Raw genomic sequence first — 12678 nt, forward strand, 5'->3', positions numbered from 1 at the left:
GCAACAGACTTAGATGCAAAACTGATTAGGGGGAAAAACTCAGTCAATTAAATCCTTTTTTTAATTTTTCCCCTTTACAAAAAAAGTAAAGGCAAAGGAAGAAAATACCAAGGTGTTATCATTATGCCATTTAATGAATTGCTACCAAGTCTAGCTGGCATTAGTTCTGTGTTGAATGACAATAAAATATACCCATCAATAGCAATACCACAGCAAAAAAAAAAAAAAAAAAAAGAAGATATATAGATTGCTCAACTACATCCATAATAACTCAATTTTTCAAAAGAAACATTGTACCCAAGGTCAAGCATCAGGAGGTAATACAAAGTCTGACCAAGAAAATTCCACAGACACGTTTCATTGCTTTCCTTTCCCTTTACATGCTCCGCTCATTTGCTTCCACCAAACCCAGCAGCAGCTGAGTGAAAAGAAAGCTTTCAGAAACACTATTTCTCCCAAGTTGATAAAAAACCAGAGCACGAGCCAAATGAAAACTATTGTTTGGGTGTATGTCTGCACGACTCTGCAGGGAATCATGGAAATTCTCATTCATCCCATTCTAAAAACTCTTGATCTGCCAAAGATAATCACAAGGAGCAGCTTTCTCCTGACTTTCATGCATGGTCCTCTGTGTCCTGCACTCACCTCCACAGGCACTGCACTCACAGATTTTATTCAGACTGAAAAGTTAACGAGTCTCAAGTGATCAGTTTTGGATTGCCTCTTTATACATTTGTAATGTTACTGCCTGTGTTTATTTTCCTTGCAGAAGGTACACACTTCTCAATAACATTTCCTTGATTGTATGTAAACAAATATGTGTGACAGAAACAAAATTCTGTGCAGCTGCAGGGCTGGTCTCTCACAGAGTAACTTTTTATTGCACTGGATCATAAACAGAGTCCCTAGAACATCCAAGTAAGTCTTAGGAGTTCAGGTCTCATCTGAACAGAAGAGAAAAATGAAATAAAAGAACACTGAGATGTTATTACCAGAAATATACTTAATAAGTAGCTCTAAATTTGCTGATCTCAAAGAGAAACAACCAAGAGCAGAAAACTGAAATACTGGGCTGGGTTGACCTGCTGCAATGATAACATTGAGCTGGACTCAGCCTCCTGGTGCTTTGAGGGGTTCTGGGTATGCAAGGAACTCGTATTCCTCCTGAATAAAATCTGTCTACCTGTGTCTGTCTCTCCATATAGAAGTGACTTTGACCCACCTTATGAGAAAGTAACATCTAAGACAGCCTCAGTCGGCTCTCTAACCTTGTGATCAGGCAGCATGTACAGGACAGGGTCTGAGAACCTTACTCAACATTCAGGTGACGCCGCAGAGCTCCAGAGCACATGGAGTGTTTGTGTAACACCAGCCTTGCTGTGTGACACAGCACAGCCCTGTCAGACAGGCTCCCCCAAATCCCAGCGCTGCCAGAGCAGCATTATGCTCATTAATGGCATAAATAATGAGTCATGGTATTAAAAACAGAATACCAGGGAGCTAAACCCAAACAGAGATGCTTGATACTGATTTACTTACAGCAATGCAACTCTGATCATTTCAGTGGAGCACCTCCTAATTTCTTAGGACTTTTTGCTTTTGTTGAAACAGGGTGGGAGGAAAAAAAAGGTTTTCTTCAGAATGATGATGAAATAATAAATTAATCTGTGATAATGTACCACTGTGTAATGAAAAAACCCCCACCAAACACATCAGAGAGAAATTAAAGGGAAATAAATAGGAAATTTGAACAGGTCTGCTTGAAAAACTTTCTGTATTTTCCTGTGCAAGAACTTTCAGGAAAAGAAAACTGCCTGCAGTGTTTGATAGGACCTGAAGAAACAACATAGCACTAATTTCAAGTAATTTCACTATGAAGTTCCATATCCAATAAATGAAATTAAAGAAGATGAAGAAAATAGTTCCCAAAGTAGAGGCATACTTTACAGAGAACTTCCAGTCATTGCGTGCAATGGTGCCTTCCTAGCACGTTAAGGACTCCTGCTGATTCTCCAGGGGGTGCTATGCTGAGATGAATACAGCACAGGAAAATCCTACCCAAAGTCCCCCCTATGAACAACATCAAGAACAAATCCATTTTGGGCCAAAAAACCCCCCCATTCACTGAGCTGCAATGGATGTATCTTGCAGAGCAATCTGATTTAGTTTGGGAACTTTGTGGCTTTGTGGAATTCACGAGAAGGTTTTTCCTCTTAAATCCTACATTCTTCAAAACTGTTCCAAAATATGGCTAGAAAGCACAGCTGTTGACACTTTCTCTCTCATTCCTGAATGTGTGGCTTTGGGACACACTCCACACTCCACGTTCCCCCTCTGTCTGTCCTGTTTATCCAGAGGAGAACGTAAGGGGATGCCTGTTCTCTAACACTTGCTGGCACAAGCTGTGTATTACCATAACAGCCCAACTTACTTAGATTTATACATTCATTCACAAAGTAGTAATAGGAAACATACTTTATGCTAACCCTCCTATTCGTCTGCATTTTGAGACTACAGTAGCCTTTCTTAAATCAATATTATGAGTTAGGATTTCCACAAGCAGCCCAGAAGCACATTTGCTCTACTTAAACATATTTACACTGGAAATTTTATTTGGTGAGAAACACTAAATGTTACATTTATATTCTAATTTCATGCAGAAGTTCACTCCTTCAGCCTCTTATTGTCCAAAACACTGCTGTATTTAACCACATACTTATTTCTTTGATGTCTCACACTTAGAACTTCAAAAATCTATGCAAATACAAATGCACTTGTTTTGAAGAATTAGTTTCTATATGAAATGTTATCTGTCCTATAACAACTTTGATGGCTTAGCCTGTTTTAGCTACCATGGAAAGGTTCTTTGCTTACCTAGCAATATTTTTCAAGGCTGGTGAATGAGAATGGTAAGTCATAAAACGAATTAGTGGATGCTTCCCCTCCTCATCAATGACAATAACAAATTTAAGTGGCAAAATCATTAAGGAAGCATATGGGTGCTCTGTTTGAACAGACCATTAATAGTGCACAATGTAAGAACTCAGCAGAATGTTTTTAAAGGAGTTCTGAAACCAAGTATATGACTTCCAGCTATAACCTAACAGTGTATTTGCTATACAAACAACTTCCTATGCAGAGTTAATACATCCAGACAAACTGTAAAACCTAGTAACAGTTCGTAGGGACTTCCTCTGATCCTGAAACCCCTAAACGTCAGCCTCCTTAACTTTGTATCTATTGAGGAAGTCCTGACTTCGGACCAAGAGTTGGCAGAGAGGCAGGGTGCTGGTGATGGGAGGTTCAACGAACCCCTCCAGCAAAACCCTGCACCCTCTCTTCCCCTGGGTTTTCAGCACTTCAGCGCTGGGGTCAGTGAGAGCGGTGCCCGGGCTCCCCTCCCCAGCGGGGGAACACTTTGGGGGCTCTTGTCCACCCTGCAGCACCCTTCCGGGGGCACAGGACGTCCCCTCCCCGCCCCTCGTACCATTGAGCTGGTTGTAGACCACTTCCTCCAGGTGGTCCAGGCGCTGCAGGATGGACTCCCTGTCGGCCAGGCTGCCCACCTTGGCGCCGCGGCTCCTGGCCCGGCGGTCCGCGCTCCGGACGATCTGCACCAGCTCCTGGGAGCGGTCCTGGATCCTGCAGTAGACGGAGAAGAGGATGATGCCCACGAAGACCAAGATGTTCACCGTCAACAAAGTTTTGATTTTCCGTGCCACCGCCATGGGAGCCGCGGGCGCGGTGGCGGGGGGCGCATCCAGGCGCGGCGAGCGGCGGCCCCGCGGCCACCCGGCGAGGGGCGCGCCCGGAGCGCGGAGCGGGGCCGGGGCAGCGGAGCCGGGGCAGCGGAGCCAAAGGCAGCGGAGCCAAAGGCAGCGGAGCCAGGGGGAGCAGAGCTGACGGGAGAGGAGCCGAGGGGAGCGGAGCCCAGGGGAGCGGAGCCCAGGGGAGCGGAGCCCAGGGGAGCGGAGCTGTCCTTCAGCACCGCCGCGCCGCTCCCCGCCCCGCGCCCGCCGTCGCCCCGCGGGGCCCGCGCCGTGGCGGGCAGGGCGGCATGGAGCGGGGCCGAGCGCTGCTGCTCCGCCGAGCCTCCGCCGAGCCTCCGCCGAGCCTCCTCCTCCTCCTCCTCCTGCTCCTCCTGCTCCTCCGGCGGCTCCCGCTCGCCCGCCCTCGCTCGCTGTCCGCCGCCCCAAACGCAGAGCGCCGGTGCGGAGTGACGTGCTCCGGGGGATCTCATCTACATGCACACGGCGGAGCCGCGCCGCCCCCCCCGCCTCGCCCGCCCCGCGTCCGCGCCCTGCGGAGCGGCCCCGCCACCGCCGCGGGCTCAGCGCCGCGGGAGCTGCGCGCTGCTCGCCCGCGGAACGCGCCAGGGGCCATTTTGTCGCCGCTGCCCACCTGGAGAGCACTTGTCCTGCCCGAGCATCGCTACGGGCAGCTCCTGAGGGCGGCAGGACGAAGGTGTCCTTGGCTGTGGTGCAGCCCTGGAGGGGAGGTGATGCCCCACCCGTCTCACCGGTGGAAAAGAGCTGAAACAAGTTCAGACGCTCCCAGCAAGAGGGAGAGCTGGTAACGCACTCAGCTCCGTGGGTTTCCCAGCAGCCCGAGTACAACACTGGCTTGGGATCCTACATGGAAATGACATGGTTGGGACCACATGCACAGGCAAGAGAAGTTCTTGCCGAGCATCCATAGAAATACAGACACACAGAATAGTTTAGGTTGGCAGAAACGTTTAAAAGCCCATCTGCTCCAAGCCCTCTGCAGTGAGCAGGGACATCTTCAACTAGATCAGGTTGCTCAGAGCTCTGTCTGAGCTGACCTCAAATGTGTCCGGGGATGGGGCATCCACCAGCCCTCTGGGCAACTTTTGCCAGCATTTTACCACCCTTATCATAAAACATTTATTCTTTATATCTAGTCTAAACTGATAATCTCTCGGGTCAAAACCATTAACTCTTTAATCTCAACACCTACAGGCATTAAATATGCCCTTTCAACACCTTCTCCATTCATGTTCACAGTGATCCTTCTTTTATACAAAAAGATATACCCATCTCACTTAGAGGGTCACATACCATAGGATATATCCTGGTTCTGGGATTTTTTTTTTCCTTTCATCCTTCCTTCTTGGTTTCAGGAGCTGCCAACTCAAAGTCCAGCAAAAGTTACAACCTCCCTGAATTCATTGAAACTTAGTAAGTCCTGCTCAGGTTTTCCTGAGATATAAATTCTCCACGGCTGGTCCTACTTCTGGCACTCCTGCTGCTCACCTTCTGCAAGGCCCCTGAGGGTACAGTTTCTTTGAGAAGATGTGTTTCTGTCCTAGAGGAATTCTTCCCTTGTCTTTTCAGGATCACCAGTTGGACCTGCATTGAGAAGATCAGCAAAGCAGAAAAAACCTAGACTGGAGTTTCACCCATCTAATCTTTTCCCTGGAAGCAGATGCCACAAGTTTCTGCAGTGTCATCTCTTCCAAACAGGTGTGTCTCTATGGAAATATGTCCAGGATTTAGTTATTTCCTACATTACTGGATTCTTAAACACAAATAATGCCTTAGGTGCAGGATCAGATCTTCCACTCAAGGTATAGCAAAACTCTCTTAGTCCCTGAGCAGAAGCAGCTCAGAATTGGAAATTTTCCAGTGCTTTGATTATTTCAGTAGTATTTTTATTGTAAATCTCTCACAGCATTACATTTTCCTAGCAAATAACCATTTGGTATAAGAAAATATTCAACTAATGCTCCAGTGCAGCTTATTTGATGGCTCCACAGCATTTAATATATTATAGCAACACCTGCTGGTCTTGATATGGTTAAGAATCTGTTACATCCGTATTTCCATTATCAACCCCAAGTTCACAAGCTGGCCACAAGAATTCAGTTTGGATTCTGACACGGGTTTATAGTTTGTCCCAAGGCTTGTAAAACACCTTCAAATTTCTCAGAGAACTTCCCAAGTTTTGATGAGGATTTTTTGCACCACTGCAGTTTTAAACTGGCTTTCACAGACATGATTTCACCCATGACTGGCTTAGCTAAAGGAAACCACTTTTTGACCTAAGTAAATGTTCTTAAATGGTCAGCTTAAAATATTCTCATATTCTTCTGTGCACACCACAGACTATGTTCACATGGCTGAAACCTTACCCAGTATCACTCAAATAGTAGCTAGTTTGTATAGCTCACTTTTCCTTCAGACATCTCAAAGCAAGTTGCAAAAGACATACTAGAGCTGACTGAAGGACAGCAGAAGTGTTTCTGGAAAAATTTCATGATCAAATTTCATGATATTTTATTTTTTCCTTGGAACCAAACAAAAAAGGCACTGAAATATTTTCACACAAACAGCACTGAGCTGAAGCCACTGTTTCCTGCCCAAAAGGGTCAAGCTCCAATTTTTCTTCCCATCCTACAAATGGAGATCATGGGAAGGCATTGCTAGCGTGTTCCCAATCAATGGAACAAGCCAGAGGCAATGCTGGGATCCCATTCCAAACCACAAATCCAGTTTCTCTCTCTCTCTCTCTCGCATTCAAATGTCAGCCCACAGGTGACCACACTCTACATTGCTGTGCTCCCACTGTGCTCAGCCAAAGGGAACACCTGGACAAAGGACAGCTGGCTGCAGATGAAGGGGAGGTCAAACAGCCAGAGGTAAGGGCTCTGGAAAGCCAGTCAGCACTCTGAAATATCCACCTGCCACAGGCATCTCCCCAAACGCAGCAAAGATGATTTATTGCCTTGGGGCACTTCTGAGCTGCTACTGGGCTGTCAGATAGCTGAGGCTGTAATGGTAGCAGCAGCATGTGAAACCAAACCTTGCTGTTGTCTGGGGCTCTCCTTGAAGCTGTGCTTGGTCTTGTGCAACGTTCATCTTGCAACAGTTATATTTGCTTCTTTTGACTCCTGGTTACTGCAGAATGCTCCATCTTGGCACGAAGATGTTGATACAGAGGAAAACTTCAGCTGCTTCTGCATTTAAAATCCTGTTCTACTTAGCTACTGAGGTATGAGACAGAAAGTTTCATTGAAAGCAACATGGAACTAAAATATTTTGAAAAGAAAATTAGTAAAGCATCCGTCTTACAGCCATTATCTGCAGAGTCCATCATGCAGCTCCTCAAGGCAGCAGACTCCAAGTCAATCTGACCTCAGTTTATTTGGAGCTACTAACCTCAACCAATACACATTGTTTTAGCCAGCTGCTGGAATCTGTAGATTGTGCAGCAACTGAGTATGACCAAGATACCCACCATCATCTGGACATTCTCAAGTTCCAGTTTTCCCAAAAAGTCCTCAGAAAAATGTATTAAAAGGGACCATGTCGAAGTGCCATCCCTATGGTAGAACCCTTGGAGGCACCATGCCTTCAGTCCCAGGTATGGTGGGTGCCTACTCAGATAACCAGTGAGTTTCAATTTTCTTTGAGGTGTTTTGTGTTGAGTTTCATTTTAAATGAGATGAAGGAATTGGCTGATGAAACAAAAAAGTAAGATTTTACTTTTGAGAAAAGGCAAGAAGAGGATGATTGAAAAGTTGCTTGAAAGTTTTTTGAATTTTAAAAAGTCTAGGTTGAAAAAAAATATTGAATTCAAGTTAATAACCGTAAAATCATTCCCAACCACTTTTCCAAAAGGACAAGATTGATTTACCATATCTAAAGAGACATACCTTTCTGATCATCCTACTGCATGATATGAGACATTTGCAAGAATGAATAATGTGCAGAAGGGAAGACTTTGATGTTTAAAATATTTGAACACCAGCTTTAAAGAAAGAAAAAGACACCACAGACAAAATATTATGCCAGTGTAGATTCCAGCTGTATTTTTTCACACACAGACATCACCTGCCATTTTCCTAGTGAAACCCCAACTGCATTTGCCAGCACTTTGCTTAGAGTTTTAATATAGCCTAACATTTTTCTACTTCATTTTCTACTTTTCTACTTACTTAGAAGAAAACAGCAAGAAAACCAGCCAGCAGAGTCTCAGATCTGTTGAATACCCAGACACACAGAGCTGAGGCCCTCGCCCTGTTGCAAAGGGGCACTGCAGCCCCTCGGGTTCAGTTCAGAGTTTGCGCAGCCCCTGCTCACCAAGCGCCAGCAGGCTCTGTAAGATGAGATCTGCACAAACACGACGTTTGCATGAAGCTTTTTGCACAAGTTAGGAGAGAAATAAATGAGGAAGCCTCAGCTGTCTCACGCTGGAGATGTTTCCAACCAGCCTGTCACCTTTGCTGCTGCAGCCTGGGAGGTGATGTCAAGCTGGAATTAAGTGCACGAGAAGGCCCACAGTAAATAATTCCTCTTGCAACAAGGTGCTTCCAGGTTCCCAGGGCTTCGACTGTGCTCCTGTGGATGCTGAGGCTTTGGGGCACATTCACAGCTGACCCAGTGCCCGTCACTGGAAGCAGAGAAGTGAGAGAGGAATCTGCTATCCACCTCACTGCATTAACAAGGCTGGAAGCCCAAAAGCCATGAGCGATGTCTGTGCAGTGATCCTGCACTGGGAGCATTTAGTGCTGGCTCAGAAAGTGAAGGTGTGTGGAGACTGGACAGCCCTGACCCTGATCAGCTCTGCTTTCCGTGGGGCAGAATGACAACATGCTGTGCTGTGGCTGAGCCAGGCTGAATGTGTTTGCTTTAGTAAAATGACCTCTGTGCGACACTTATTACACACACCATGCCAGCAGCGTTTGTTAGTGGGGCCACAATTACAGTGTGCAAAGACTCACTCATAATGAGCAGACCTGCTCAAAGCAGTGGGCATGACACAGGGATTAAGTATGCACAAGATCAGCCTGGAGGTGCTGAATTTTAAATGCATCTTGAGGATGGTTCTAAATGAAATGAGATGCCTTAAAATCTGAACACACATTTCAGAAATTATATATATATATGTAATATATTTATATATATCCTTTTAATTTTGGCTGTATTAGTCACTTAATAGGATTACACAGAAGTTTCATAAATGGAATTTGGGATGCTTCCTTCTAAAACTGCAGCAATGCCCACTTGCACATGGGACAGTTCTTCAAATATACAGATCACATTGTGTTCTAACACCTGTGGCTGTGACACAAATATGCACTGCTTTTATCTTCTTCCTGTTGCATTAAAGCTACAGGTTGACCCTGCAGAGAGAATTTATAATAGAAAACACAATTGCCAGCAGATCTGCTCCTTTCATGCCTGTGAGATTGTGCTGATGACCACCCTGCAGTAAAAGCATACAGATAAAACTCAACAATTATCCAAACGCACATTAAAACCCCCAATAAACCTGTCATTGTAAAAACAGAATATAAATAACACCAAGACTAAAATATTCAACCCACATACTTACATTTTTCAAAGCTCTAATTTATAAACATTACAGCTCTCACCAATTTTAATAAGAATTGAGTTGAGCTACCTTTTTAAAATCCAACTGCATAGTCCTCCATCCATTTCCTATTATTATCTCCTACTGTAATTCCTGAATAGGTGCTTGTTTGCTAAGAGAGGATTATCACCATTCACCCTGATCAAAAAAATTACTTGCAGGGACTCAGATTTACCCATGCAACAAGAGAAAAAGAACCTTGAGGACCTCGTCTCCCCCAAATGACAGAGAGGCTCAGCCCACCTGCACCTCAGAAAAGGGAAGGTGGCTGGGACCTGCCTGGCAGCTGCTGCACGGGGATCCCAAGCTGCAGAGTGATGGTTTTGATCTTCACCATAACTTACTGCAAGGAATTTCAGAGTTGCTGTGATAAGACAGAGACTCACAGTGGAAATAAATCAGGGAAGCTTTCAAGGACAGCTTCTATGTTTATGAGAGTTGCAATAAAGAAAATAAATGTGCAAGAGATATATAAATGTAACTTAATATCCAGCTATTACAGATATAGAAATTACCTCATTATACTCCTTGAAATCCATCTTTACTTATTCCTGATGCCAGAAAACTTACAAAATCCTAAACAATGGCTAGGCTGTTTGCTTGCTGAGACTTCTACTTTTCACACGGACCAGCACTGTCTTCTGGTTCTGCATGTTCCTTCTGCTGCTCTCATGCACTGCACAGCCTTTAAAACATAGACTGCTTTTTGATAGGGCTGTTTTAAAAAAAGGATTCATGAATGATGCTCCTAATTCCAGGAGCAAATCAATTTTCGGCTCTGTCAGTGACATCTGTGGATTATGATCCTCAGTTCCTCCTTGGAATCCATTTGTCTCATTTCCACTTTTACTCTTAAACAGCCAACCTTATGGTGGCACAATTTCCTGTCAGGTCTTTTATTAGTATTTGATCAGATATTATTTTAGGAAACTGTCCAGATCAAGTTTTCTATGACAGCATTTTAAAACAGCAGGGCTGGCTTTGGGGAGAAGCCCCTTGGATACATGTGGAATATAAGAGTTCTTCACTGGCACCAAAAAGCTGGAAGGATGTTGCTCCCGGTCCAATCCAGCTGAAAGCCTATGAAAAAGCTGAACATTATCCCTGGCTTAGAATAGCTAAAAATATTTTGCTACTGGAATTGCACTGAATCCAGTAGGGCACATTAATCTTTGGCCATCATTGTAGCAGTCCCAATTCTGCCAGGAGGAGCAGGCTTGTGGACTTGTGCAGGTATTTGTCCAGGCTGATCCTCTGGTAGGAAAAGAACCTCATACAATATTCATTACTTACTCGTCTCTGTCTTGATGCACATTATTAAGAGCTGCCTGGCCCTCCAGCAAAATCTTCACAACAAACTTAAGAAACACAGCCAGCCATCATGTCAAAGTCCTAAGAGATTAAATATTCTAAGTGCAGCAGCACCAGGGTAAATTAGTATTGTTACCTTCTGACCCCCGGAGCTGCACCCAATGCTGGCTTTAAACAATAAAAATAATGAGATTTTTAGATTCCATTTATTTTGAAACAACAACTGGCAGCTTGAAAGAAGAAAACATGTTTTGGCAAATAAAGTTGACATTGACATTTTTAGCAAAGAATAGCTATATGGTGCCTTGTCACTGGGCAAATCTGAAGAATCCCTGCTGCCTCTGATGTATGATGTTTTTCACAGGGACAGAGTATGTATGAGTAATAAAGAACATTTAGTACAGTTTGTATCTGCCTTTAACAGAGATGTTCAGAATCTTTAAATAGAAACCAAAACATTTCTAGCATTAAAGTCTTCAATGTATTTTAAAAATATTTCATCTTAAAAAAAGAAAAAGTGAAAGGCTGATGCATGATGAAATTCCATCCTAAAACTAAGTCAGTGAGAATCTTTGACAGATGGAAATAGGATGACAAAACCATATTCACTTAGTCTGGTTGGATTCCCTAATATTCCCAGTAAAGGGCAAAGTCCAATTTAACAGTTTTGGAGAGAGTTTTTTGAGGGTTTTGTTTTTTGGGGATTTTTAAAACACACTTGAAAATTAGCCAGTCAGTAGGAAAAGAACATTTAAGACAGTAAATACTCTCAGAGCAGTTCTGTCTTTTCCTGTTCCAGACCACACAACTTCTCTAGCTTTCAATTTCTCCATCTGAAAACTGGGGACAGCTTGCCATAAGGGAAGTGACAGAATTTGCTGTTATTAATCTCCCTCTCAATTGATTTAGAGACCATATGGAGTTTAAAACAAAAAGAAGTCCAAACCAAGGAAAACAAGGAAAACCAACGGACCTGTTAGGAGGCACCAAAAGTGCAACAAAAAGTGCAATGGTGAGGGGAGCTGCAGGTAGGCAGAGACATGGAGGTATGACAGGCACACATATTCATCACCCTTTTAGCTCTAGATGCTGGGAAGACATTCTCTATTATTCATTAATTCTGTGGTGAGCACATAGATTAAGCATTTTCCCCTATTAATTAATCTTGCTCTGGGCTATGAATTTGAAAAGCTTCATTTATTTATATATTTACTTATTTTGAGGGAAAACGATTTTTCAGCAAAGCACTCCCTGGTGAAACTGCAGCATCAAAGCCTCTGGCCAAGCTCCCAAGCATTCCATACTGTGCCTGCCATCAGCCACTACATCATGATATATAATTACAGACACAGATCACTTGCTGCTTTTGATACTAAATACAGGGAGATATTTTACATTGGTGGCTTGATTGTGGTACAGACATTAATACCAGCCATAAAGGACAGATCACGTTCCACTGATCTGTAGGAAATGTGAAATGGATCAGTCTGTAGTTTTCTTTATGTTGTTTATTATTATATATTATATCCAACACACATCCAGCGGTATCAGCTCACAAAAGAAATCCTGACATTAAATCCTTTAATGTCCATTGAGCTGCTTTTGATTGACATAAACCAAAGATGAGCAGCAGGCGGTGTCTGGGCTGTCCAGCCCTGAGCAAGGGTTTTGTTGGTGCTGGGTATTGCCCTCCACCCCTCAGGCACATAGATCCCAGGAGGACATGGCTGGACTGAGCTTAGCAGGGCCCTGCTTTGGCCTGAAATCCTGGGGTTTCAGTTGCTATTTAACAGAGAGCGTTGCAGGGAGCTGCACTGCTGCCTGTTAGCACACTTCGTTCAACACAATTAGTACAATTCCCCACCAGAGAAAACGCTAAGGGATAGCTCAGTGATAGACTGGGGTTATTCAACTTCTGACAAAAGGTTAGGGGAATTCTCTTGGAACAGTAATTGTCTGTCACATGAA

The 12678-nt window shown here is 44.0% G+C and overlaps 1 protein-coding gene across 1 annotated transcript in view; it reads right to left on the reverse strand.

The window, feature by feature from the left end:
* The window catches only part of GALNT9 (polypeptide N-acetylgalactosaminyltransferase 9), a 131283-nt gene extending 127489 nt beyond the window's left edge, over positions 1-3794 (reverse strand). Inside the window, exon 1 of the mRNA XM_010398477.4 lies at positions 3488-3794. Coding sequence (XP_010396779.3) covers positions 3488-3728 — 241 coding nt within the window. The 5' untranslated portion in view covers positions 3729-3794. The remainder of the gene's footprint in view (positions 1-3487) is intronic.
* Positions 3795-12678: the final 8884 nt, after the last annotated feature.

This window comes from Corvus cornix, chromosome 15, assembly GCF_000738735.6.
Source record: "Corvus cornix cornix isolate S_Up_H32 chromosome 15, ASM73873v5, whole genome shotgun sequence".
In the NCBI taxonomy this organism is placed as follows: Eukaryota; Metazoa; Chordata; class Aves; order Passeriformes; family Corvidae; genus Corvus; species Corvus cornix.